This window comes from Sprattus sprattus, assembly GCF_963457725.1.
Source record: "Sprattus sprattus genome assembly, chromosome: 18".
In the NCBI taxonomy this organism is placed as follows: domain Eukaryota; kingdom Metazoa; phylum Chordata; class Actinopteri; order Clupeiformes; family Clupeidae; genus Sprattus; species Sprattus sprattus.
The window spans coordinates 16,233,895-16,261,507 of record NC_137916.1 but is presented as its reverse complement, the minus strand read 5'-3'; the positions used below and the strand labels follow the sequence as shown (position 1 = coordinate 16,261,507).

At 41.0% G+C, this 27,613-nt stretch overlaps 2 protein-coding genes across 2 annotated transcripts in view; both read left to right on the top strand.

Annotated features, from left to right (window-relative positions):
- Positions 1-3,387: 3,387 nt before the first annotated feature.
- ccnf (cyclin F) lies at positions 3,388-21,041 on the top strand (the record flags this gene model as incomplete). The annotated part of the gene is made up of 18 exons (XM_080856183.1): positions 3,388-3,696; positions 12,354-12,357; positions 12,480-12,673; positions 12,807-12,913; positions 14,295-14,362; positions 14,455-14,651; positions 14,755-14,808; positions 15,092-15,196; positions 15,722-15,799; positions 16,077-16,228; positions 17,471-17,635; positions 17,935-18,058; positions 18,556-18,736; positions 18,934-19,021; positions 19,241-19,340; positions 19,480-19,613; positions 19,838-20,010; positions 20,539-21,041. The coding sequence occupies 18 exons, from the start codon at positions 3,388-3,390 to the stop codon at positions 21,039-21,041; spliced, it is 2,736 nt and encodes a 911-aa protein (XP_080712309.1).
- A 3,569-nt stretch (positions 21,042-24,610) lies between these two features.
- abca3b (ATP-binding cassette, sub-family A (ABC1), member 3b) overlaps positions 24,611-27,613 on the top strand; it is a 24,069-nt gene continuing 21,066 nt past the window's right edge. The window contains exons 1-2 of the mRNA XM_080856182.1: positions 24,611-24,825; positions 26,009-26,101. Of these exons, the coding sequence (XP_080712308.1) occupies positions 26,044-26,101 (58 nt within the window). The 5' untranslated portion in view covers positions 24,611-24,825; positions 26,009-26,043. The remainder of the gene's footprint in view (positions 24,826-26,008; positions 26,102-27,613) is intronic.

Here is a 27,613-nt window from a genome sequence, read left to right as displayed (position 1 = left end):
ACAGACGGAGCACATGCCACAGCAATAGTGCCCACACTATTAGTTCTAAGAGACTAAAAGACAGTTCCTTATCAAAATGAAGTGATACTATCAAAAGCACCACTCTTCCCTGATGCTGATTTAAACTACACACATCTTTGGACTCACAACTGAAGGTCTTCAGATGGAGGTGTAATCTAAGACAATTATAACACTTCTCTGCCACATACTCAGTTAGGGGTTATTGTAGTCGGAGAAATGTTTTTCAGTGAGCAGTGCGTGTGTGCAACATACAAGTCATAGAAGCTTAGAGGGGGTAGAGAGAGCGTGGTAGTTGATTTAGGAACAGGCTGCTCCAGAATGGAAGACAGGTGGCGTTAGCTTCACGCAGAGTGTCGTGGGTGTTTGAGCACCATCGTCCAGACTGCCCCCTCCCCTGTGCTCACATATGCGCAGACATTTATGCTCTGAGTCACAGGGAATGTGGTTGAAAAACATCTTTGGAGAGGATTGAAAAATGAAAGCCCTAAATGAGCAAGATAGGGACAGAGATCTTCTGTTAGAGCAGCCCTCTTATTTTGGGACACGCACTTAAAGTTGAAATACCTTGAAAGTAAACTCTCCATAAAAGAAAACAGAGGATATAGATATCAGCATTTGTGCTGATTATTATTGGTTGGGATAACACCAGAATTTAATCTGGCACCAGATGTCTAGAGTAGGTGGTGTTGATGTATTGAACAGGGAAGCTTCAAACAGCCTTTCACCTACAAAGGCTGATCAAATAAATATATATAATAAATAAATGATCACTGCTTGGCATGCTCCCGAGGCACTGCAATGGAAACTGCATTACTCACTTATTAAGAACTAAGATGAACACGGAAAAGTTTACTGAAAAATCGTACAGGGTCAGATTGGACATTTTGTATTTGTAAAGTGATGACCAATGAGAAAAGACATCTTGAGTCTGGCATCCATTATCGTACACATGAGAGTCCTTGTCTTAATACAGTTTGAATTCCGATCTTGATAAACACGTCAAAGGGAATACTTTTGATGGTTATATAATGAACAGGGAGCTTCACCAAACTGTATCCAGAACCATTTCCTAGGCATGCCAAAATCCCATAGATTCGGCATCCTTCTGTTCTTTCCATCCTTTTTTCTCACCCCTTTTTCCCTCTTCTCTCCCTCTCTGAATGCAGGCATTGAGTCAGGGTTAAGTCATTCTGTTCCTCTAGTTTTTCTAGGTCTTGTTTACTGCTTGGCACGAGATCTGTCTCATCTCTAGAGCTTTGGTCATAAATATGCTTCCATTTAGTAGCATTTATTGAAGCCGTAAAACCTCAACAGACCCTAATATGACATCCATCATTTGTATATAAATCAGATGGATATCATAAAATCTATTTAGATTTATAGCTGGTTTCAATGTACATTTTGGCCATGTTTTGTCAAAGCAAAGATAGGCATCTACATTACATACATACATTACTCGACACAATATTTATCATATAATATTAATATACATTATGTTACGGGACATGTCGTTTTGTAATGGTTCACTTTGAGGTATTTCTGTGTGTAGTGTACTGCATGTGAACATGTGTTATTTTTTGTGATGTTAATTGTGGAAGAATTTGTTGCTGGTAGAGATAAAATAGAGTACTAAGCAGTCTAACATCTTTTACTCAACCTACAATTTTTTTTTCAACCCAGTATTTTTTAGAGTGCAGGGGCGTATCTATGGACATTAGCATCTATGGCAAGCACTAAAATTGCACCCCTGTTCAAACATCCTGACACCCTCTTATGGATAACTTTACCATAATATCAGCTTAAAAATACCGGACCCAAATATTGCCATCATGTGTTGATGAGCGCTGGCAAGCATTTGGACTCTCATAGCACATACTCTCAGAGGAGCATCATTGGTAGGAGTTGAAAACAGTCTGGCCTTAGACCTGTAGAGTGGTCCAGGTGCATCTTGGTGTTAGATTTACATCACCATATTAATGAGCCTGATATTGGCCTCCCGCATGTGTGTGCACGCACACATACACACGTCTACACAATATAGTCCGTCTTTCATGACGCCCCCATCACCCCTCCCCTCAAGCTCCTCGGCCTACCTAATCTCTTGAGAGCATGATACACGGATTCGATCTTGAGTATTGATGATTTAGTGGCTCTGGGAAGAGGCAGGTACACATATAAACATAAAATAAACGTAGCTTTTCGAATGCTAATGTGCTCTTGTGCTATACGCATTATGAGCCTGATGATTCATTTTGAGTGCGTATGTGTTTTTTTCTGTCTGTGTATCCCCATGGGAGGAGATATGTGATAGAATAATGGCCCCTTTGATCCATTTGATTCCATTGAGATATTTGGTTGTTTCTCATTTTGTGTCTGTGTGGGTGGATGATGTGTGGGTGGGTGCGCCTGTGTGAGCTCAGCTGGGATGAGAGGAGAGACTGAATGCCATTGGTCTTCCACTATACGAACAGACACTGCAGAGGTGCTGTCCCCCATGTGCGTGTGCGTGTGTGTGTGTGTGTGTGTGTTTGTGTGTCTGCTTCTGCGTGAAATGTATTGCAATGCATGAGATGCTCCTGGGCTAATCGCTATCATTAATCACTATCATCACCCTTTCCCACAATATGTGAGGGATGATCTGCAAACTGACATGTTGTCCTTCCTCAATGATTAACAGGGAGACTAACAGGGGAAATCAAGTGTCTGCTAGCAAAAAGAAAATGCTCTTTCCAGTGAAACCAAAAAGGAACAGGGAGGAGGAAACTGCCCTCTCCTCTTTTTACTGCTTTGCCACTCCCATCCCCCCACCCCCCATTACATGGACAGGCACACACATTCTAGCTGTACGGACATCCTGCTCTGGGCTTGGACGTCACACCGGACTGGAGCCTATCAGTGGCCCATAGCCACCTCTTTTTTTTCTTGGCTCCACCCCTGCTACAGGCTACATATAAAGCAGCTCTCAGTTCTGAGATAAGGCGCAGCGTGCTGTGAGAGGAAGCACTGCAAGGATAGAGGGAGTACATCACTGCAAGGAGAGAGGGAGCACAGACTGCAAGGAGAGAGGGAACACAAACTGCAAGGAGAGAGGGAGAGAGACAAAGGCAGAACAAGTCACAAAGTCACAAAGAAGCAAAGAAAGCATGTGAGTGAATTCTAATCTTCTGCTGATGCTTTTCTCTGAGGATAAATTATTCTTTACGAATTGGTGGTTAATCTAGTGCTTTCTCTCTTTTCTCTCTTTCTCTTTCTCTCTCTCTCTCTCTCTTTCACTCACACGTTATCCCAGGCCAAGGCAAGGCTAAGGGGTAGTGGAAGCAGGGCGCCCTGGTTATCTCCTCTCCCCTCCCGAGCTGTAGCTTCAGAATGGGGTGCACTGCAGGACACTTGGCCTGCCAGCCACAGTCCCCTGTAGCCTGTGAGGTGTCAGCCTTTGAGAACCATACCGCCGTGCCACAGGAGGCAGGTGCCAAAGCTCCAGATGCGCTTTCATCTCTGGAGCGACTCTCTCAGGCCACAGGTGGGATGGAGAAGTCCTGGTACCGCTGTATTTTCCCCTTCGGCATAATCTCCCTGGTGATCGGTATTGCAGGAACAGGTGTCACCTACACATACAATGATCTACCACAGACCAAGGTGGTTTCTGTGGTGCTGCTGGTTACTGGGTTGATCCTGGTAATAATGGCAACAGTCTGCTGGACAGCCCATAAGAAGAAGCGCAGGAAAAAAAAGGAGGGAGTTTCCCTTAGCTCTGAGCAGTGCCCGCTGTGACTGAGGAGTTGTGAGGATTAAGTGAAGCAAAAAGGATAGATGGGATTGGGGAGGATGTTGGTGGCTGTTTGCTCGCAGCATCACTTTTTTCTGTTCTTTTTTTGGTTCGGCTGATGAGCTCTGTCCACCAACCTACTCAGGAGATGCAGCCACATGCGCTGAGAAATGTCACAAAAGTGTTTGCACAGTATTTGGAGTAACAGTCACATTTGTACTCTCACAAGGATATCTGTGGAACACTGGAAGTGGCAAGACGAGTGGATACGTGCATTTCCCATCACACAGCAGGTGTCTAGTGTCAAAACAACCCAGAAGGAGAAACACACTCTTACACGCACACACACACACTCTCTCTCTCTCTCTCTGTCTCTCTCTCTCTCACACACACACACACACACACACACACACACACACACACACACACGTACTGGTCATTGGACACGGTGTGTGTGTGTTGCAAAACGGCTGCTGCCGTCAGCTCTGGCGTCAGAGCCCTGCATTCCGACCACCCCGAGCATGTGAGGGCTTCGTCGGAGAAGTGGGCCAGAGGGGGCAACCCGACACCCCCCCCTTTAAGTGGAGTTGACCCCCGTCAGCGTCCCACGTCATTGGCCCCATCCTGTGACACCAACGCTATGTGTGAGCTTTTTACACAACGGGACACTGGAATATGAACTCCGGTCCGGCAGCTCGCACCAACAGCTGTGAGCTGTGCGGAGAGGTCCAAGCAGCACAGTCTTTAAAAAGAGGCGTGTATGTGTCTGTGCGTGCATGTTTCCAGGAGGAGGGGTAAATTAATCTAGATTTTATCACAACTCTCTCATCAGAGACACGCCATTGATTCATCAGTACATTTGCCTCTGGTAGGCACCTGTGTCTGAGTGCATTCTGGTCGGCACTATTAAGAATTAGTGATGGAAGTGGGTGTGAGCAAGTGCTACAGGATGTTCGTGTTGTATAGCACCTGAAGAAGTTTCTGAGGACCAGGAGGCTTTGTCTTGAAATCAAATCAACTCTCACGTCCCAATCTGAGCATCATGAGACCTCATTTTACGTCCTACTGGCCTGAGCAAATCATGAAATTGGAAAAGAAAAACAAAAAACACACAGAGATACTGTATTTGTCACATGTGCTGTATTTTCTACAGATTTCCTTACAAGCCCACAGTGCCTTGAGCCATCAGCAGAACTGTTTCAGGACTCCGAGCGCACATAGCCCCTTTGCCCCTCGTTTCTGTCAGGAGCACCACACCTCCCCCTTCTCACCCCTTTAACCTCAAACGTCAACGAAGACCCAACACCCCATCCTAGTTTTTCCACTGGAGCTAAACCCCATTGCCATGTCACAGGAAGCCAGGGGGAACAGAATACCACCAGCACTCCTCCACACACACATCCCCTCTTTCGCTCACAACTTCACACTTGCCATCCTATCTGCACCGCTTAAACTTTTCACACCGCTTAAACTTTTCAGTTAGAGGGAAGAATTTAACAAAAATCTTGCCTATTCTCAAATGTATTTAAAGAAAGTTTGGTCCTTTACTGTCAGTCCTTGAATGCTTTCCAATATGCCAGGTCGTCAACTTTACCCCTTTGAGGGGCAGAATGAATATGTTTAATATAAAAAGACACTTTTTTTAAACAGTCAAGGGACCTGCTCTGATAAAACCTTACCTAGAAAATCATTATTGACTTGAATGGTATTGATCTCATACATCAGTAACACATGATGCTCAGCAACCATGTCCTTGTGCATTCATGTTCCCTGAAAGATGTGACAGAGATGCCTTCTGTGGTTCCCTGCCTTGGAACAGCAGGCCATGTTCACACTTTTTTTTTTTCCTCCGGCAGAGAGAAAGCCATGTGTTCCATGCAGACGGCCTCTCAAGTCTGCCAGGGCTTAAGATCTTGCTGTCTGTGTCTCTGGGGCTGTTTCTGCTACCCTCAAAAACTCAAGGAGAACTCAGAGTCACCATGAGATGAGCTCTGCAAATAGTGATGAAGGAGAGACTCATCCTGCATTTTGAATGACATTATCACATATGTGTCAAGATGCTTTTGCATCTGTCAGCAGCACACAAAATGATTAACCGAGAAATGTGAGAAGGAGAAGGGGAAGGGAGGAGATGAAGATGAAGACCGTAATTAAGACCAGCATGCTGAGACTTAAAACTGGATGTGCTCTGTGCAGTCCAAAGTGCTACCCTTGTGCCCTTATAGCAGTCTGTGGAGGAGAATACATGCTGAAAGACATTAGGTACAACCACACGAGTCTACAGTTCACATGGAAGAACAATCTGCCTTTAAGGAGCCCATACAACATAACAAGGATCTTGAAAGTCAGCCTTTCTGTGCCTCTAGAACAGATTTGTGTCACCTATCTTTTAATTACACAGCACTTCATGTAAAAACAGATGATAAGGACAGGGTTTCAGGACCGTATATACCCTATATCTTTCTCTTTTTCTGCCTCTCTACAATTTTGTTTTGGAGAGAGAGAGAGAGGATTGTACTCACTTGGAGCCCACTTAATACTTAGTTACCCAGTTCTTACCACCGTCGCCATACCCTTCATCTGTGCCTGCTGTGAACTCTGCTTAAAAACTCCATTGCTAAAAGTACGCAGGTTTGTTGCCTGGACCTTTTGAAGGTGGCCGTGAGTAAGTCTCCTCTGGGGCTGAATCCTAATAGCTGTAATGTAAGGGGTGAGTCACCTTGGCTAAGGATGATTTTATTACATTACAGAATTCCTTCCGGGAGGAGAACCCATCAAAGAAATGAGTTTGAGGAAATATTTTTTAGGCAGGCAGAGATCTGCTCACAGCTGAAATAGCACTTTCAACTGTTTTCTCTTACTTCCTGCATTCACAATGCTGAGGCTGCATTTGAGATGTGACTATATGTGAAGAAGTGAGATTTCCAGTACAGGTGACAAACTAACACCCTTTAAACCACTCCTCTGGGTGATGGTGATTGCACTCCAGTTTAATCTGAACTGTGCCAAACAAGGTACATGTGTAAGCAAGATATCCGTCCCTGCTACCTGCTGCAACAGAAAGAAGTTATGCTAGTGAAGGTATTTTGTCATTTGTAATAATTGTGATAAAAACGTTGGTTTTAAAAAAAAAGGAATACTCTACCTCTCTATATGAGGGGGTTGCTTGAGTGGAGAAGTTCCACATAATGTTGTCTGCTTTGGTAAAAACTGTATGCTTGTCTATCAAAACTGCCTTTAATGATGTAAATACAAAAGTGTGCACATATTTATTTATGTCTTTCTACTCATATAAGCTTATTCTAAATTCTGTACTGAATGTTCTCTATATTTTTGTTTTTGTGAATTATGGTGACATGAGAATAATGGACAAATAAATATCTATATTTTGATACAGTATACAGTCTAAGTGTTTTGTATAAGTACATGTATCTGTTTGATGGTTTGTACAGTAGCACATTTTCTTAAATGACTGACAGTTTTTACAACTCCACAAAATTGAAATTGCCCACTCTCAGAAGAACAATCTATTGGCTATATGTTGTCATTGAAACTATAGGTATAAATGTTAAAAGCCTGACCATACTGTATGCATGCACATTTTAGAGCAAAATGGTCCAGCAAATGAAAATAAAATAACCTTACGATACGATACATATAGTCCTGACAGTTTATAAAACGCTTTCTTAAACTATGCTGTATGGAAAGATTGATGTATGGAAGGATTGATGTACCCAATTTTATCCAATCAGGAGAAAGCCTTGCTATTTTCAACAATCTTTTAAAGACCCATCTATTCCAATCGCATCTTTTATATCTTTATAATATTCCCATATATATATAAATAAATATATTTCTATACAGAAGTATGTGTTAAAGTATAGCAGCAAGGATTTAGGTCTAAAAATTGCAAGCTAACTACCTAAAGTACATATACCCCAACAGCAGAGTTGGTAGGCCTTCATATAAGCTTGCTAGCATGCTATCTGGTGACTTTTGGCAGCTTTGTGCTGTGAGAGTTTTTTTTGTCATTTTCATGGGGTTTCCAACCTGGAACACTTAACTACCTACACTGTGCATAATCTGGGTGGCTAGAATGACAGGTATACTTGTTTGTCCTTCACATGACCACAGACCATCAAATTAATTTGAAGATGATACCAAAACTAGCTGCCAGTCAAACATAACTCAAAAAGTGGTATATTGACACATACCGTTGCTTTTAGACTCTCCATTTTTAACATGATTTTATAAATTGCTTTGGATAGAATTGTTCTATCTGTTTCTGCAAAATATTTCAACCTAACCTAAACCTAAATCTCCAGTAGTGTGTGAAAGCTACATTACAAGTTTGGGAAATTGTTGGGAAAGTCTTTCTTTTTGGAACTGATTAAATCAGCTACTGATTGTAAACGCAGAAAGTAAACTGTGGTCTACCACTGTCTGCTTTTATAAAGTGCTCGTTTATTTGCGAGTAGGTAGGTGTTTAGTAAGCACTCACTACAACATCTATACAAAATCTTTACATCTTAAAGTAAGTTACTGCCTAAAACAATGCAGAAGGGTGTTCAGATTTTAACTTGTGTGTCTGCGTGGGGTTAGTGGGTCAGTAGCTAATTGCAAAATGGGATCAGTCACCATCTACTGGACAAAATATGAAAGTGATAATCAGGACTTTCTTTTCTTCCTCTCCACAAATTAAAAAAACAAATGTTCTCAGATGGTGGTAGCCCTGGCCCCATGGGTGTTGTTTTGTTTTGGAAAGTGGTGGGGACATTGATGGGATTTTACATGATCTTACCTGTCCCTGGCCTATTACGTTCGCACCACATTTCATTGGTAACTGGGATTGTATAGGGCTTTAAAATGTAAAAGTTAAAACATTCTTAAAACAAGCAGTAGGCCTTATCCCTGATAATTCATGGCCAGCGGATACAGAAGAAAAACCTCATCCCCTGAAACTATAAAAGACGTTCTGGTGACAGATATCTAACCCAACCCAGGGATTGTTGGGTCATTATTAGCACCTACAGGTACGTTGACAGTGCAGGTTGGAATGTGGGACTGTGTACATTTATATAGAATTGCATAGTGAGTAACACATTAAAAACCTGTGCATAATTTGCAAAGTTTGTCCATGAATGACCCAAAACAACAAGATGTGCACTTCACAGCAGAGACTCCAATTTCACCAGGTTTTGCACACCAGGCACAACAGGCGGCTTTTTTGATAATGACTATCAGAGACCAGGACATCAGACATCACATCAGACTATTGTTAAGCATTAAAAAGGATTAGTAAGGATCTGCTCTAACAGGCACATAGTATACGCAACGCAAACTCAACTAGGTCAATAGGTCAGAAAGATTGTAGAGATACTCCAGGTGGCAGGGGTGTTTTGAAGCAGCTTTTTAACAGAGCCTCAGCTGTGTCATGCGAAGACATAAAGTGATGAGTGAGATATGTGCTACTGCCTTCTAATACACTTGGACTTGGAAGTTAGACAAAGGCCAAAGTTTTCTCCATGAGGTAATGTCAGATAGACCAGTGCTGTGATAGTATTTTGACTGTATTGGTTCCAAATAACATAGTTTTAATTGTAGAAGGTGGTATCTGATTACAGCAACAGAATGCAGATTTGTTTTATAGGCAACACGTCTTGGTAATAAGGTATATATTATGCATGACCTATACCTGGTGGTGCTTAAAATCTGCAACTATTCATAATGACCTGAGCTTAATTTCGGTTTGTGTTCATGCAAATGTTTTATGCTTTGACCCCATTATACTGTATGTGATCCTGTAGTTTAACTGGTAGACCCAGGTCATGGGTTCGATACAGAGGAAGCACACATGCTGATAAAAATAAAATATATCTACACTGCACTGGCAGTTGTTTTGGATATTTGCGTTTGCTAAATGGAAACATTTATTTAAGCTTTGGAATTGTAAACCAGGACAAAAGATGGGCTCCGCACATATGGTGGAACAAATCTTTATCAGTGGTTGAACAGGAAAAAGAAACACATGCCTTCTACAGTGCCAATGACACAGTCAGCAGATGATAGCAGTTTGTTACCTCTGCATTTTGACTCCTGTTGGGAAAGGTTTGTTAAAGAAGAAAAAGTGGATGATGTGCATACAGGTTGAATATAAACACTTCTTAGAAACTAAGCCATAGGCTACGTTCAAATGCAGATTTAAATTCAGCACTGCATCATCATTGTAGACCATTAGTAATCCAATAAAATACAAATATATAGTTTTTCAAAACTATTTTGTTTTACTACATACAAACACAGTGCTGTGTTATCCATGTTGTGGAAGTAGCACTGATTTTCTCTGCATATTTGGCAAGTCACACAGGCAAGTCGGCAAAACACACTGTGAAAAATAATAGCCACATCTGTATCTGGGTTTCTAATTCAAAACCAGAATCTAGCAAGAACCTCCTCTAGCTTCTAGCTTTTGCCAGAATCACAGACTCTAGTTAGTTAGCCTATAGCTATTTCTGGATCACAAGATTATAATATTATTTATGAAAGACCTGTTCATTAAATGATTCATTTTTTTTTATTGTTTATTACATTTACAGCTTGTTTATAAATTAAGGTGTGTTTTTACAGATGACTGTAAATGTAGGCTACTAAATACATATGATGTGTCTGGCATATTAGGCTACTGAGCCTACAAACAGTAGCCACCAGGAGAAAATAAACTATTAACAGACACAAAAGTGTAAGCTATAGGCCTATTAAAACTTAAGCTTCACCTAATTTAAAGGTAATATTTATTGCGTTAAGTAGAACTAGTATAATGTTAGATTGTCCTTATATTCACGGATTTTCAAAACATGGAGGATTTTTTTTTTTTTTTTTTTTAAATCTAAGCAAATCTGCGATTTATTTTGTAGGTGTAGCCCTTTAAATGGTACATTTAAACCTCCTTGGAAGAGTAATACATTAACCAATGGTAGACTAGTCATTTCGAACCGCGTAATTTGAAATAGCGTTCATTTGACCAATCGTTGAATTTAGTTTCAATAGTTGAGATTATTAGCCAATCAGAGTCTCCTTTGTTCTATCTGGCGAATTAAAAGTTCACAGGGGTCTCAGTGGGCGTGTAACTGTTTTGACCAATAGAGTTGTTAAGTTGATGTTTAAACTCTTCCGCGCGGGCGGTGCTAAACAGCCGGGGGAGGATCTCGCAACATCTGAGTTGCATGCATGAAGCTGTGGAAGCAGGGTTTCATTTAGTCGCTGTCAACTAAACCAAGTTATATACTTTATTTAAACCAGACAAAATACATTTCACTTTGAATTCAGGTACTACAATAAATACGATCTGATACGCAGCACCTTTCTGTGAATGAACACAGACTTGAGTTTCTAACTTCACGGGATTCCACTTGAGATGAAAGCGGGCGGTAAGTTAAGTGTTATAATGCTAACCCAGGCTCGCTTAATGTTGCAAACCAATACTAGGTATTGCGGAGAATCTTTGTTAGATTTCAATGTATTCAATTGTTTGTTTTTGTTTATTTAAAATAGTAAGCCTGCTATCGCTTAGTAGGTCAGTTTAACTAACCCAGACCTACTGGTAACGTTATGATAGCTCTGTAACGTTAGCTAGCAGATTTACTAGTATGGATTAGGATAGTTGACATCAGGCGTGGACAAACTTTAAACATCAACTTAATGTATAACTTTATGTAGTGGATACTTATTAAGGTTTTGTAATACACTAAAACTGTTATTCTTGATAGATACCTAGCTAACGTTAAAGTTAGCTGTTGCTTTTATAAACGTTATCATGGTTACGTGATGGCGGCAAGCTTCGTATAAGCCTTTACAGTAACTAAAGTTAACTAACACCAAGTAACTTGACGGCAGTTCAAGGAGCCAGTGTGATAAATACCAACGAGAAGAAACAAGCCATCTTGTGTGTGTCTATATATAGCATATAAATATGTATATATATATATATCTCAATCCTAAAATAGCTTGCTTAACGTTATGTTAACTAGCTAGGATAGCTAGATAGGTAGCCAGTGAAATCAGTTAGCTTGCTAGCTAGTATAACGTTGCCCTAGCTGTAATTATGCTATAAGCCTACGTTATTATAGCATAGCTTACGTTAGTATAGCAAGGAGGGAAAACTGGGCGCTGAATGCAACATTAAACTAAATTAGAATATTAATTCTTAACAACGCCGTTTCTTTTCGTAAGTAACATAATCTGAAAATACTTGTGTGCATAACATGATTGAAAAGACATAAACTGCCATAGCCTGGCCTGTCAAATGTAGGTATTTCTGTCTTGCATAATCCAACGTTATTCGTAAGGCAGCATCCATCATAGGGAGCTAGGCTATTAAAGTAACGCCAGTGAGAACATGGCTGGAGGGGTAGTATACAGGCTAGGATGATACTCTGTAATAACACACTTGGGAGTTCCACCTGTAAAAACTGCAAATAACGCCAGCAATGTATAACCTCGTAGCGCAGAGACTATCATTTACAATCTTTATTCCCTGCTTTGCCATATTTCTCTGTCTGACCTGTAGATCAGTAAGATGCACCATTACAATGTATTTGTCAAGCCACTCTTTCATAGTCTTTCTTTTCACGCATTCATTGCATTTTGGTGTTTATGCTATTACAGTGTTATGTACTGTATGTATCTTGCTCAGTGTTTTTAATTTGTCAATTTGTGTTTCCTACCGTTTCAGTGCTTCACTGCCGGTGTCCTAAATGTTTCACAGTGCCAGCTCGGAAGCGGGTGCGCAAGAGAGTGCCCACCCTAACACTGCTCTCTCTGCCTGAAGAGATCATTTTGTATGTGTTGCAGTGTCTCTCAGCTGAAGATATTTTGGCCATCAGAGCTGTGAGTACAGTTACTAGACATGTGCTTGTCCGTTTGTCTGTGTACACTTAGTGGCTGTTGAAGGAGAAAATGTGTACTGAATTTAATTGAGGATATCAGTATGGTTATGATGACATTAATGACTGTTTTGCAGGTGCACTCTCGCCTGCGAGATCTGGTAGATGGTCATGCCAGTGTGTGGGCAAGGGCTGGCTTCAAGGACCAATGGCCGGCACCTAAAAGCATTTGGCTTTTTGAAAGGTTGGTCTCCACATTTCTATTTACTTTCTATCTTCTTTCTGACCTTTCTCTAAGGACCTTAATTGACCGATCGCCAGGGCTCCGCCCCCTAGTTATTGTTGCTACGTCCGACACAATTCACGGAACTGTCCACCTAAAAGCTATGGCGAGTACGGGTACAAGCGCTATAACTGTCAGTATGAGTGATGATTTTTGGAGTAATACCTCCGCGGTATCCTCCAGATCAAGCCAAAAGGGACTGCAATATGCAGTGGAAGGATGTATCCAAACTATTAAGATCAACAAGGAAGTGGACACAACAATAATTGAAGCAAAGGCATACAGGTCTCAATAAAAACAGAAAAAATTGAAACCCTACGACCTCTTCATTGAAATGCAACCAGCACAACCTTGTAGACTAGTCATGTTATTTCACCACTGGGTAAGATCTGTATATAATATTACAAGCTAGCTAATAACCTCCAAAAGATTATTTATTCTTATTATTTATTCCGTCTCTGGCGAGAGACTGGAGGTATGTAGCTAGCTAGGATGGTGACTATCTTAGCTAGTGATGTAGATGTTACCGTCAGTAAAACCTTTTGTAAAATTGCACGCTGAGCTATCAAAGATGGTGATTGTGTACGCCAGCAGCATACATACAAAGTGTTAGTTAAAAATTCTGTTCAATGTTGTATCAAGCATAAATACAAAGTGTTCGTTATAAGTTTGTTTCAATGCTGGCGTTTGCTATCGATAGCTACGACAGCTCTGCGTGCAATTATACAGTACATTGACATTTAGACGGTCACATACATGAACATTTTTAACATGAACACTTTAGTTGGAGAGACTAGTTAAGTTCTTTTACTGGTAATAATACAAGTATTCATGTACCATAACTGTTTGGGGATTTTCTCTCTAAACTAGATAGTTAGCCATCATACCTAGCGATAGCTAGCTGGCAGCAAGCAGCTTAATTTACTTTGGAGCAGACGTATGTGTATTTTGCGATTTATTGAGATGGGCGTGGGGTGACCACACTGTTTAATCCACAGCTGGCACCTTTGCGCCTGTGTTTTGTGCTTTGGGGAAGCGGGAAAAAACGACATATCCCTCTTATCTCTTAGGGTACCTTATGTCATACCTACAAGTCCCGTAGGCACACTGTTTAACCATGCTGCTCAGACCTCAAAGTTGTCGGACTCTCTTCTCTTAGTAGCGGTTGCTAAGGTATGATTGGACAAGGGCCGTTCTAGGGAGGAGTTTCGTGATCGGTCAATTGTATCTGTAGTTGCCGCTTCCAATATGTTAAGGAAAGCCATTATATCTCAGAAGCAGCCAGCAATGTATTTAGTAAGGTCTCATTTTGTCTGTCATGACATTTACATTTCTGTTGCAGGGCTGCAGAAAGAGGAAATTTTGAAGCTGCTGTGAAATTAGGAATTGCCTACTTGTACAATGAAGGACGTAAGTTTTGAAATGGAGGTGAATTCCTTGGCATTGTCTAATGCTAGCACTTAATGGTTTTATTTAATATTCTGCTCTCTTGATTCACACAGCATCTTTAAGTGATGAGGGGAGGGCTGATGTGTGTGGAAGGAAAGCATCTCATTACTTCAGTTTGGCAGAGGGCTTGAGACCACTGTCTGCCGATCCCTTTGTCTGGGTGTTCATTCGGCCACCCTGGTCCCCATCTGGCAGTTGCTGCAAGGCTGTGGTGTATGAGCGCCTACAGGCTGAGTGTGACGCTAACTTGGTAAGATTGATAAAGGAGGTGTCAAGAACATTTACTCAGACCATTAGGTTGTTTTCACTTTTTAAAAATGCTTTATTTTAATGTCTGCTTTCTGTCTCTATAGGAAAGGAGAGGAGCTTTACTACACTGTCTTGCTAGAGTGCTCCAGCTCTTTGATGTGAGTATATCCATTGGGTGTTACCAGCCTCTCTGCTTTTGCTTTCCTAATTGTGATTTTTTTTAAACACTTTGTGATTTCGTTGACCTCATTTTAATATAGTCTGTGTCTCATCTATGATGTTATCGAAGTAGGTTGATGTTAATGGGATGATCTCTTTCGATCAGTTAATCAGTGGTGATTAATGGATATGTTGATGAACTCTAGGCCCCCATTTAAAGTCTTTACATCATCGGTTTTGTGTGACTTGACTTCTAATACCATGACTTGATTATTTCAACAGGATGAGGAGAAGCGAAAGGAGGCTCTGCAGATGCTTGAGATGTCTGCGTGTAGTGGATGCGTGCAGAGTGCCTACCTGCTATGGGAGCATAAACGACGCTTAGCAGTAAGCCACTTGCACTCACACACACAGCATAGGGATGTGATTTTTCTGGAATTCCGGATTTTCTTTACCTTAAAAACGCAACACAGTTTAATACCAGACATTATTATCTCTCTATATTTCTTTCTTTTCTTTCTTTCTTCTCTAGTGATCTTTTCCATGTTTCCATTTGCATTCTTCAACAAAACACCCCAAATCCCGATTTAAGTAAAGTTGTCTAACTAGTTTGCCCTAAAGCAATTGCTGTTGCGTGGCCTCAAGTGTCTGAAGTAGTGTGCCATGAAGCCTGTGCAAAGCAAAATCTAGATAAGCCAAGGTCATTTTGGCAATAAGTGCTGCATATGATGTAAATTCTGTTTGCATTAAGTCAGTCCAAAAACTAAAAATGTACTTTGCCAATCACATCCCAGCACAGCAGTCAAACACAGTCTAAAAAAAGCTGGACTACTTATATACACAGACATCGTTTTTCTCAAGTACTTGGCTTACATAATGGAAATAACTCTTGAATACTTGTTTGTGTTCTAGATGACCGACCCAGGCCGTTATCTCCAGTGTATGCGAACACTCAGGGACTATGCTGCCAAAGGATGCTGGGAAGCACAGGTGAGCTGACATAGCCCACTATGTTTGGGACTGTTTTGGCATTTTTTCCATATGGATGAGATGGCATACCTTGGTGTGGCATGGCTCATTGGCCAAGCACCACCTGGATTAGCAGTGGCAAAACCTAGTCCTAATGTCACTTGAACTTACTTTTCATATCCTGTTAAATGATCTTTTATTTTACTGAAATGCACACTTGTATATATCTGCCTAAGTAACTGCCCTGTCCTTATAATCAGAAATAATTTGTTGTTTGATTTATGTCTGTGTCTTACAGTTGTGTCTGGCTAAGTTGTGCATCAGTGGAAACCCACTGGGTTTAGAGCTGCAGGCTTGCACCAACCTTGTGGCCCAACTGTTTCACTCCAGCCAGTTACCATGGAGACGAGCAGAGGATTTGTTAAGACAGGGACTCAATGACACTATGAGGTACCTAAGCCTTGCCCAGATACTTTGACATATATGAGAGGAGTGTCCTAGTGTCAACAATGCACAGCGCCAGATGTTGATTTACTTAGATATTCCCGCAATGCTTTGAAAAAATTACCATGTTCACAATGGTCGTTATCCATTATTAATGGCAGTATTCACATCATTTTTGAACCTGGTTCAATCTTTTTGGTTCCAAACGTTTAAAAATTAATCGGTAGCCTGGATGCCAGACCAAACTAGGCCCCGCCCACAAAATTTGAGGTTGGGAAGTTCGGTCTGGCACTGCTCCGTTGGGGAGAAATTATCAGAAGTCAGGATTCTGCCGGCCAATCAAATTGTCAGGGCGGGCTTTATACGATGATGGACAGATGATCAACCGTAACGTTATTAACTACGTCACCAACGCTTGGGTTGAGTTCGTATTCAACAAACATGGCTGCCGCTGGAGGGCTAAAATTTGGGGATTCAAGTCTGTTTTAGAAGACATTGACAGCGCATTCATTTGAAAGAGGAACAGAGACACGCTATCAAGGTATTTTTCGATCGAAAAGATGTTTTTGCCGTCCTTCCTACGGGATCTGGTAAAAGTTTATTGTAATCAGCTGGCCCCGATGGTCATACTGATACATACTTGCTCTGATTGGTTCTAGGTATATCCAATTGAGCAAAGAGGCATTTCGTTTGAAACACGGCCCATAATCACAGCCCAATGGAGCAGTATCAGACTCATATTCTGACTAGAATTATGAGAAAGACATCGTCAGGCTAATTAATCGGTCCAGTATTGAGTTAAACGCCATAAACGGCAAACACAAAATGTCTAAATGGCTACACAATTTAATCTCATGGGGCAAGCACCTACAGTACCAGTCAAAAGTTTGGACACACCTTCTAAGTTTTTTATTATTTTCTACATGATAGATTACACTTTTTTTGCTAAGTACATCATTCCATATGTGTTCTTTCGTAGTTTAAATGGCTTCGGTATTAATCTACAATGTAGAAAATAATAAAAGTAAAGAAAACACTTTTCCATAAAATTAAAGGTGTGTCCAAACTTGTGACTGGTACTGTACGTCAAAGTAAACCGCTTGTTTTCACCACTGACAGGCTCATGCTGTTATTATGAGTGGCTGTCATCATAGAAATGGTCCCTTCGGAGATATACTTATGTTTGTTTACTTCAGTAACTGTAAAGAAAGTTAAGAAGTGCCTAACCCCTGATCCTTGATGTGGCAGGTACATCCTGGTGGACTGGCTAGTGGAGGTGACCACCATGAAGGACTTCTCCAGCCTGACGCTGCATGTGACTGTGTGTGCTGTGGACCGTTACCTGGCGCTGCGCTCTGTGCCCAAAGCCCGTCTCCAGCTATTAGGCATTGCCTGCATGGTGATCTGCACAAGGTTTGTGTTTCGCACATCCACGCACACACACTTTTATATTAAAGGAAAAGACTTTTAACCCTAATTGCACTTTCTGACTTTTAAGGAAGTGTTTTGTAAAAGCAGCCATTTTGCAGTAAAGCTTTTGTTTATGTTGATGAACGAAATAGTATCACCCTCTGTTTATCAGATGACAATCCTTTTCATTTGTTAGGATGGTGTATTTTGAAGATCATTATTATTGTTGTTAAAGGCCTGAATATATTGCAGCCCTGAATATATTGCAGAGTCCTTACTGGGTGCTCTGGGTTACTCTGCAGGTATGTTAGTAAGGAGATCCTCACCATTCGGGAGGCGGTGTGGTTGACTGATAATACATATCAATATGAGGACCTGGTCAGGATGATGGGTGAAGTGATTGCAGTACTTGGGGGCAAGATCCGTGTAAGTAGAGTCGGAAGCCGACCAGATGTTTGTTGTTTTTAGTGTTCGCTTTTTAAGACTTCCTGGTTCGGAAGAGCAAATCCCTATGGACTAATGAGTGGGTCTTTGGAAATAAGATGTGAGCGAAACACTGCCAATAGAAAACCTAGGGACTGTTTGTCTTCACGTAAAAATAAAGATGATGTTTCTATTTTGATAAAGCAGGAAAAAAAACACAGTTTCTTAATGTGGCCGCTCTAGTTCCTAAAACATCTGATTTATACAGCATGCTTGACATTGGTACAATGTAGGACATTGAAACATAGATGTGGTATAACTCCCTAAAGTCACAAATCAGAGCATTGTGAGAATTCATATTAAGCAATTTTGGCCACAAAGTTTTTTTTATTATTTCCCAGTTTACATGTTCAGACAGTCAAAACCCAGTAATGTCATACTAATAGGAACTCTGAATGTGTGCGATGCCATAAGTAACGCGTGTCTCCCTGCTCCCTCAGAATCCCACACTAGTGGACTACGGGGAGGTGCTGCAGTCCCTGCTGCCCATGGAGCGGCGCAGTGTGCACTTCTTCTGCTACGTCTGTGAGCTGTCTCTGCTCTACGCCGTCCTGAGCGCTATTCCGCCTGCACGTCTGGCGTGTGCCGCCCTTCTACTGACGCGTGCACTGCACCACTACGGTACCCACACGTTCTCCAACTCGCACAACTTAGGCCATAAGCCTGTCTGTCAATTACAGCATGTACCCATAATGTCAGGGTATTTTTTGTTTGTTTGTTTGTTTTGTCGTCTGCTTTCCCTTCTCTCTGTCTCTTGCCCGTTCTCTCTGCATTTTTTGCACTCACTCTTTCTTGTACTTTCTTCCTCTCTTATCTAGCTCCCGTTTGGCCCTCACTTTTGGCTGAAAACACGGGCTTCAGTAGTAAAGAGCTGGTCCCCACTGTCATGATGCTTTATGTCAAATGGTAAGTGTCACTTGTCTGATCCATCCCCATTTGATGGATAACTGCGTGAAAGACTTACATTTATTTGTACGTGTGCTGCAGTGTATAATCATTCGGCCCCCCTGAGTTGTAGTTTCTCAGTTCAGGCTTAAAAGATCTCTTCAAACCTTTTTTTTTTCTTTTCTGTTTTACCACTCCATGCCTTGCTGTCTATTTTACTGTCTTGCTTTTCTTCTACAGCTTCAGTCAGGATGTCCCTAAAGACTATAGGCATGTATCGTTGACGGGAGTCAAGCAGCGCTTTGAAGATGAAATGTATCATCAGATCAGCAAAGAGCCGGTGAGTCCTCACTCTGTTTGAAGTGGCCAAGTGCTGTAGAAAGTCTTCAGTGTTGAAATCAGCCTTGTGCTGAATGTGAATTAGGGCTAATGTTGATTTTTTTTTTTTTGTGTGTGTGCGTGTGTGCGTGTGTGTGTAGGTGATGGGCTTGTCTGAGCTGTGCCACATTTTGGAAGTTCCTGAGGTTCAGGCTCAGCTGGGGCCTCTGAGTCTCAGTGCAGAACCAGGGGATATACACACATTCCTCTCGTCTCCTTCCAGTCACAGCAAGAGGTACGGACAAGTATACTCGGGACACACAGACATAATTGCTTTAGCTGAAAGTCATTAATTGGCAAAGTTGTGCGACTGTTCCCTATTAAAGTCACCGTTCAGTGAAGAGGTGTGCCCTGCCAAGTTCATGCTAGCAAGCATTTACCGATATTTCACTTTCAGACCAGTGTAAGGATAGATGTTTGATAAAACTGGGGAAACACTCTTAAAATGTTTTCACCCAGGCGGAGAGAGGAGAGCATGCAGAACCACAGGAGCAGCTTTCTGGCCACACCCACAGCAGAGCTGTCCACTCAGGAGGAGGCGCTGTTGGGGGACATCCTCGATTGGAGCTTGGATACGTCCAGTTCGGGCTACGAGGGAGACCAGGAAAGCGAAGGAGAAAAGGATGCTGAGAGTAAGTGAAATGGGGGTGTGGGGCTTCTGGGTGGGTTCAAACGTATTTATTTTGAATATGAGTGGCCTTTATTAGAGACATTGGGATGATGTAAGGGCTGTATTGATTTCACACAAAGCCTTTGCTCTGACGAAAAGCACTTTACCAGGTTACTGTAGTTGCTATTAGTTTAAGTTACATAGTGAACATTGACATGGTATGGCAAGTTGACTTGTTAGTGGCATTTCATTCATTTTCATTACTGTTGCGGTCAGTTGGGTGTTGTGATAACTATTCTGCGCATTGTCCAGCTATAATTTAAGCTATGGCCTCATTGAAAAGTAATTTCTGGAAGAATAGAAAGATGCATCTGGATTGAAAGATGAGATATTCTGCTTTGTTTACCTGATTTAAAATTTCACCTTGTCACCTAATTTGGTCTTTGACTTTTCACATGAGTACAATCTGGTTTGTTATCCAGCTTAACTTTTTCATGAATGGGGGCTGAATGTTTGCATTAATGTATCTGATGGCCTGTTTTCTCTGCAGCATCGGGTGTGACGATGCAGTTGCAGCTGGAAGCAGAGCCTACTGACTCTCGAGCACACTGTCGTGCCCTCTCCAGTGATGATGACAGCTTGAACGAGGGAGACACAGGTGATGATGAGTCACGGAGAGGTGAGAGCAACAGCAAGCAGTGCCCTCATGACCCGCGCAGCTCAGACCCTCACCCTCTTTCCACCACAGTCACCCACTCCTCCTCTCTACTCACCCACTTGGCTGATGTCAACAGCTCCGGCTACTCTTCTGTCCAAAGTTCCAGTCCCTCCTCTTCCTCGCTGCTGCCCTGCTCCCTCTCTTCGGTGCCTTCATCTTCTTCACCCCCCAACCATGTGCCTGGGTTTCGTCTGCTGGTTCCAGCACAAGGACCTGTTCGTAAACAAGTGAAGCGGAAGAATGGAGCAGCACACAGCGGTGAGGAAAGAGAGGAGGAAGAACAACAGGAGGAAAAGGAAGGAAGAGTCTCGCGTGTGACTTTTTTGAGCCTGTGAGATGATGCACTGCACCCTTCACTCCTCAGAAGCACTTTGGTTTTGTAAAATACTATGAATGAGGAGTTTATCAGGTGCCAAGAAGAAATATTTGCACCTCATTCTGTGCATTAGCACCATCCAATGATCAGCTTTATTGATATTGTTTTTATTTTGTAAAGGGAATAGAGGGGAAACCCTACACCTGTCACATTTCACCTGCCGTGTTTTTAATGGGAGGACTTGCCAGCTGTTAGAACTCATAGGGAGGTCAACACTGGAACTTACTCCTGTTGTCAGGTTTGTTTCTTACACTGCGATCCCTGCCACCTCAGCACGCTTATTTTCACACAGACTGTTGAAATCAGACCATCAACCTCATGAAACCCTACAGGGCTCTTTCAGCTTTGTAATCTGCATTGATGTCAAATAGTATATTTGTATGAATATATTTTTCCACTCATGAAAGGATCCACAATGTGCAGTATTGTTACTCTTGTGTTTGGCCTGTGCATAGACCAGCTCATGCTCTAAAAGCACAGTGTTTTATGTTTTGGACGCAGCTTCTGTAGGTTTGTATTATCACATGTACTGCCTTAATGTGACATGAGTCATAGGTACTGCAGGGAGCCTACAGTAAACTCAGACGACAGCACAAATTTGTCTCGGATCATCTATACACTGTAGATAATCGCCTAAATAAAGGCCTGTAATATTTTTTTTTTAAGTAATGTCAGGATTCAGTTCTTTTCATAGTCAAGTTGTGTGCAGCAGGCTGAAACTACAATTCACTAACCTCAGTGTCAGGAGCAGTTATCCACATAGGAAGGAATAGCTGATATTCACAGTCATCGATGTATACATGCTGGATGTTAGCCACTGGTGGGATTCATTTTGGTGGGAGTTTGTGTATCGCTGAAGCATCTGATGCAGAATTAATTTTTATTTTATTTTTTATATACATTTCTTGTGTAATTCTGTACATTTGGAGAACAGTGCTACATCAGGTGTACAGTATGTCACCAAAGTTTATAAAATACGGATATCAGTAATATAATGATTATATAAATATCTGGAATGGGCAGTTCCTCAGCTCCAAAAGAGAGTGTTGGGTAAAAACCTTTGCCATGCTGAAACAATCAACCATTAGTGTGCATCCTAATGCTCCATGTTTTGCATGAGGCTAATCTTGACTCTTGCGATACACCCAGGTGCTATATCTCAAAAAATATTTTGTGGATTAAGAAGTGATGTACTGTATGTCCAACTATGGGCAGCTTTGTCTCAATTTAAATATATATATATATATTTCTTTTTCAAACTGAGGCTTTGCATACTTGCTTGTTTTATACATAGAGAGGGACAGAATGAAGCTGTGAATGTCCACATTACTTGAAACGTCAACCTTTTTCTGTTCCTATTTCCACAAAACACGTAAACCTGTTTTAATTCACCATGAGTGCAAGGAATGTTTTTTTTTTTTTTTTTTTTTTAATAAATATATATATATATATATGTAAAGTGTAGGCTTCTCGTGTCATTTTGTTGTCATCAGCTCATTAAAATCTAAAAATCAGTTTTTGTTTTGTCTGATGTAATGGTAAACTGATTTATGTTTAAATGGTTTAAGATAGTGTTGTGGTTAAACATCAACAGGGAATGGTCTGATTTTAATTTAGTACACTTTTTTCTGTCAAAATCCGCTAATTGTTCCTCATGGTCCTGTCAGTTTATTGTTGGCGCTTACAAAAAAAAAAGTTATGAACAATCAACACAGTGCTTTAGGAGCAGTTTGCAGCAGTTGATTTGAGTTTTTTTTTTATCGGCTGATGAGCACAAATATGAGCAACTTTTCGTGAAACAAAATTGCAGACTGCATCTCTTAAGATTGTTTTATGTACAATGGCAAGGAAACCACACTTTGATTCACACTTCTAGAGTGGTCATGCCACTGAAAGTGATCTTTTATCAGTGATCATACCATCATTCCCATGGGTTCTCTTATGAGGATGATGCTCAGCTGCAGGCCTACTTGTCCTCCGTGCCTTCAGCTCAAACTTTCACAACTAAGTTTAGTGTCACTTCATATCAAAACAATCCCAGAAAAGGCTTTGGCTCATTAGTTTCCGATAGATTTTCTTCCTCGCAGAAATGGAACGAATTGTCTGACTGCCCCTGGTGGAGGCTTTTTAGATAGTGGAACTCAGGCTGAAGTCTGAAGGTGATTGGATAAAGTTGGGGACGTGTCGTCATCGTTTTCATTTGAAAATTAATTGAATAATGCGTATTGCTTAATTTTGTCATTGTTGTTTTTTACACTCTCTTATCTAATGTTTTTTTTTTAAGTCGCTTTGGACAAAAGCGTCTGGTAGCCTAAATACCTAAACTATAATTAGGCCATGAGAATGAACATTTTAGATTTGCGTCCACCGCCCGCATGCCCCAAAGCCTCCCACCGAAAAAGTTAATTATTTACATAAAAAAGGTTCTCCATCATACAAATTCAAATCCCAAATCATCAAACAGCTGTAAAAGTCTATAATTAGTATGCAGTTACTGCCAACAAGCTGTAATCTTCGCAGTGATTCCTCCGGCGGGGCTATCTTCTTTATTGTGTGAACTGTCTGATTCATGTGGCACAAACACATTCGTTTAACTTTGTAATGCACATTTTGACCATTATGAATATGAACTATTGAATGGAAACGCTTAAAAATGAGCACAAATGCTTATATAATGTGATTATCATGCTAATAAAATGCCTATTCGACGGAGTGCTGTGGATTTACTCGCTATTTGCACAGGGTGTAATGCGATACGGTTGATGGAAACGGGTTTATTCACCTAAATTTGGATCTGTTGCAATTGTATCGGGTGTTTCCTTTAAAGTTTCCCTGACAACCTCACAAAAGTTCACAACTCCTCGTCTCCTCCCTTGTTTGGGAGTGTCCATTTATTTCTAATTCGCATAGCTGATTGAAACGTGCACTGATTCACATGTTTCATGAATGCACATAAAGATGCGAATGATTTGAGCGGAACACCATACACACACACACACACACACGCACACACACATAGGCTACACACAGACAAACACCAACACATTAACTGTTAAAAATAGGCAGAAATTCTGTTGAATGTTTTTCTAGTTTTGGTTTGACTTAAATGCTCAAGTTGCACAACATTGACCATGAATAAAATAATTTTAGGAATCATTTGTGAACATTAAATATATCTGTTTTTAGAGATATTTATCCTTCAGTCGATACTGGTTACACTATTTTAAGATGAGGGAGGACTGATAAATATGAGTGAAAAGTGTGCCCACTACAACTACATACATACCCATACATTGGAATTACATCATGGAAGACCCTCTCCTGAAATATATATTTCATAATTAAAAAAATGCCATTTGAAAAAATTCTGGTTGCAAACCTAAAATCTTCATTCTCATGGCCTTATAAAAGCCATCTTTTCTCGCCCTGAAAGAGAGACAAATGTCACGTGACGTGATATTACCTCTTTTACCCGGTCACATGACTTTGTTGACGATTGTATGTTGGCACAATGGATATGCTCTGTCCACCGTATGCTGCAGTGTCATTGCTCTAGAGGCGAAATTAACAACTCATAATTTAACACTTTTGCTATCGCCAAAGCCTTTGGTGAACTGTCCGCAGTCAGCTGGTCGAAAAGGAGGATTTTACTCAATGTTACCATAAAAAGAACGATTGTAAGATTACTGCGCTGAAGAAAGGACAGCCTATGACATCTATGGGCCTTTACCGTCTGATCTGAGGTAATGCCGTCTTTTATAGGCTATACTTATATTCAGTCAGATACTTAATTGTTCTGCACGATGTTATGTAATGTCAGCAGGAACAAAGTATAATTTTGCTAACATGTGGACGAATCTTAAAAAGCCTTTTGTCGTCAGGCATAGTTTCATGAAAGAAGAGAAAATGACGGACAGCTGCTTTATCCAATCGCTATAGCCTAGGCCTTTGGTCGAGCTCCACTGATGGATTTCTTCGTAAACAGACTACATTAAATTGCTTCTGAAATGGATAACATTTAAACACAATATGCATAGTGGATATAGGCATTTCCCGACACGTCCTCGGCTGTTTGGCCTCACAGCCGACTCTAAATTAAGTTTTTTCTCCATTACAAGGGAGATACTGTAACGTAGCCTACTGCAACAAGGACATCATCTTGTCTTGATTGTATTATTCGGCCCTGTCGATGTAGTTTCTGTGGTGGTGTTCATCAGGCCGATGTTAAACCGAATGAAAATTGTTTTTCAAATGTGCTATAGTTTTTTCTAGCTAGATGAATTGAAAAAGCAAACAGGAGGGAAACTTTACCTTGATGTAACACGATAGGTTTCTGGAAATCGAGAGCTCGGGAATTCTCTCTTGACCAATTAGCTAAGAGCTATTTTATGTCTTTCTTGAGAAGCGCTGTTTTTTTTTTTGTTTTTTTAGATTTACGTGGCCTGCTACATTTATCTCCGCATAAATGAACTGGACTAGCAGGTGTGTAGCCTACACATGAAATCACAATTGGGTCTACAAGTTAGGTTTAGAGACCTGTTTCCTGGCATAAACATTGCCAAGGATGTTGACTTTTGGGTAGCATACTCCATATCTAGTCTTTTTGAATGCATCATACTACAGTGCTATGATGGTTAAATAGTTTCTTTGACAGTGTTCATTTCAAATGGTGCAGATGAGTTACTGTTTGAAGGGCTTCATGCAAAGGTGGGCAAAAGTAAGGGCTCATTCATAGCTGGGTTAGTGTAGAAATGACTTTATGTGAGTAGGTGGAAAATATCTTATACACTGTGTTGTCTCATGGAATGTGACTATTTTGTCACAACCCCTTTGTTATCACTACATAATGATAGACCCCTTTTTCTCTCTGAACACCTTTTGTGTCTCGTGAATTTATGTTTTTGTTCCCTTACCCTGTTTCTGTAGGTCGCGTGAATCTGGTCTGCATATCACCTTGCAAAATGGCTGTGTTACGGCAGTTTGGATTACTTCTGTGGAAGAACTACCTACAGCAGGTCGGTCATGTATAAGATAAATCAGGAAGGTTTTCTACCTAGTGATGATGAGGATAATATACCATAATTGTTAAAACTTCACCAGATTTAAGCAATTGTTTTACTCTAACCACTATATCACGTTGTAAAGCTGTTTCCATCCTGTTTGGGAAAAGGGTGCTATGACAGCATCGGTATTCCGTATATAGGTGTCTAAATGGGATAAACTGTTTTCTCTTCACACACTGTTTCACTTGTAGGGTACAATTTTAAGGATGACATTGGCATTTAGACTGTTGCCTTAATGTAAACCATTTAGAAATCTAAAGGTAATTTCAGTGAATTCTGGCAGTATGTGCTCATCTTTAAGACTTATATACTAGATTATTAAGTTATCCAGAGTTGTCAGACTACTTACATTTAAAACTCACCTGGGGTTTATATGAGGTTTCCTACGTGTTTTTTCCTACATGTAGGTGGTGTTATTAGGTTTATTTTTGAAGACTCATTGCACAATTACCTTAACCTATATTCTGCCCTCAAAATGACCCACAGATAAAGTACTGGACTGTGGCTACTCATGAGAAATGTAATTAGACTCCTGGTGTACTCTGAGAAATCATATCCTTGTACATGACTGTTGGTTCCTGCTTTTATACCTGCGTATGTGTGTAGCCTCATGGATGTATTTAGGAATGTGCCAAGGGTTGCTACCATGGAAGCAGAACAGTAGAACTTCAGATTTAGATCTATTAGCTCTCACAAAGTGGCCAGTGGTCATGCATTGCCAAAGCCTCTATAATACAGATCTATATCAAAACAAACAAGTTGTGGTCTGCTTATATGCTAAGAGTATAGTTTGAACATTATGCTTTAGATGTATTTCTTGCTCTCAGAGGCCAGGTGTCTTGAGTAAATCCAATGTGAACTTGGAGTTGCACAATGGCAGACTGTGAAAATAAGTCTCTGAGCAGTATGTAGCATAACCACTCCTTTATTTAACTGAAAGGCTGTTTGTTACCACCCCCACCACCACCACCTCCCTGATCCAGTTGTGGTTGCTAGGAGATACGGCCCAGTAAGGTCAGTTTAGAAGGGTTTGCTAAACAGATATGGAAAGTGAGGGAGGGAGGGGAGAAAGAGGGAGGAAAAGGGCATGTGAGGTACTTACAAATCAAGAAAGTAGAAATGTAAATGTCACAGCAGATGCAGTTCTGCCTAATAGGAGGTGTGGCTCTGGCCCTGGTTCCTGTCTCCCACACACTCACAAACCGCTGGTTATGTCTTGTATTACAATTGAAATGTATTGCTCTCACTATTTCTGTCTGCATGCAACATCTTCTCACACACTAAATGTGTTTGCCTTCTGAAAGGTAGTAGCCTATCTTTGAAACAACACAGCATAAGTACTACTAAAATAATAGTTTCTTTTCCTCTTTCGTTAGCGTGTATGTATATCCCATACTGAGCTTTTTGTACAGGGGCCCATTCTACTCAAGAATAGAGAATGTCATGAAAGCCCCTGACCTCATGCAGT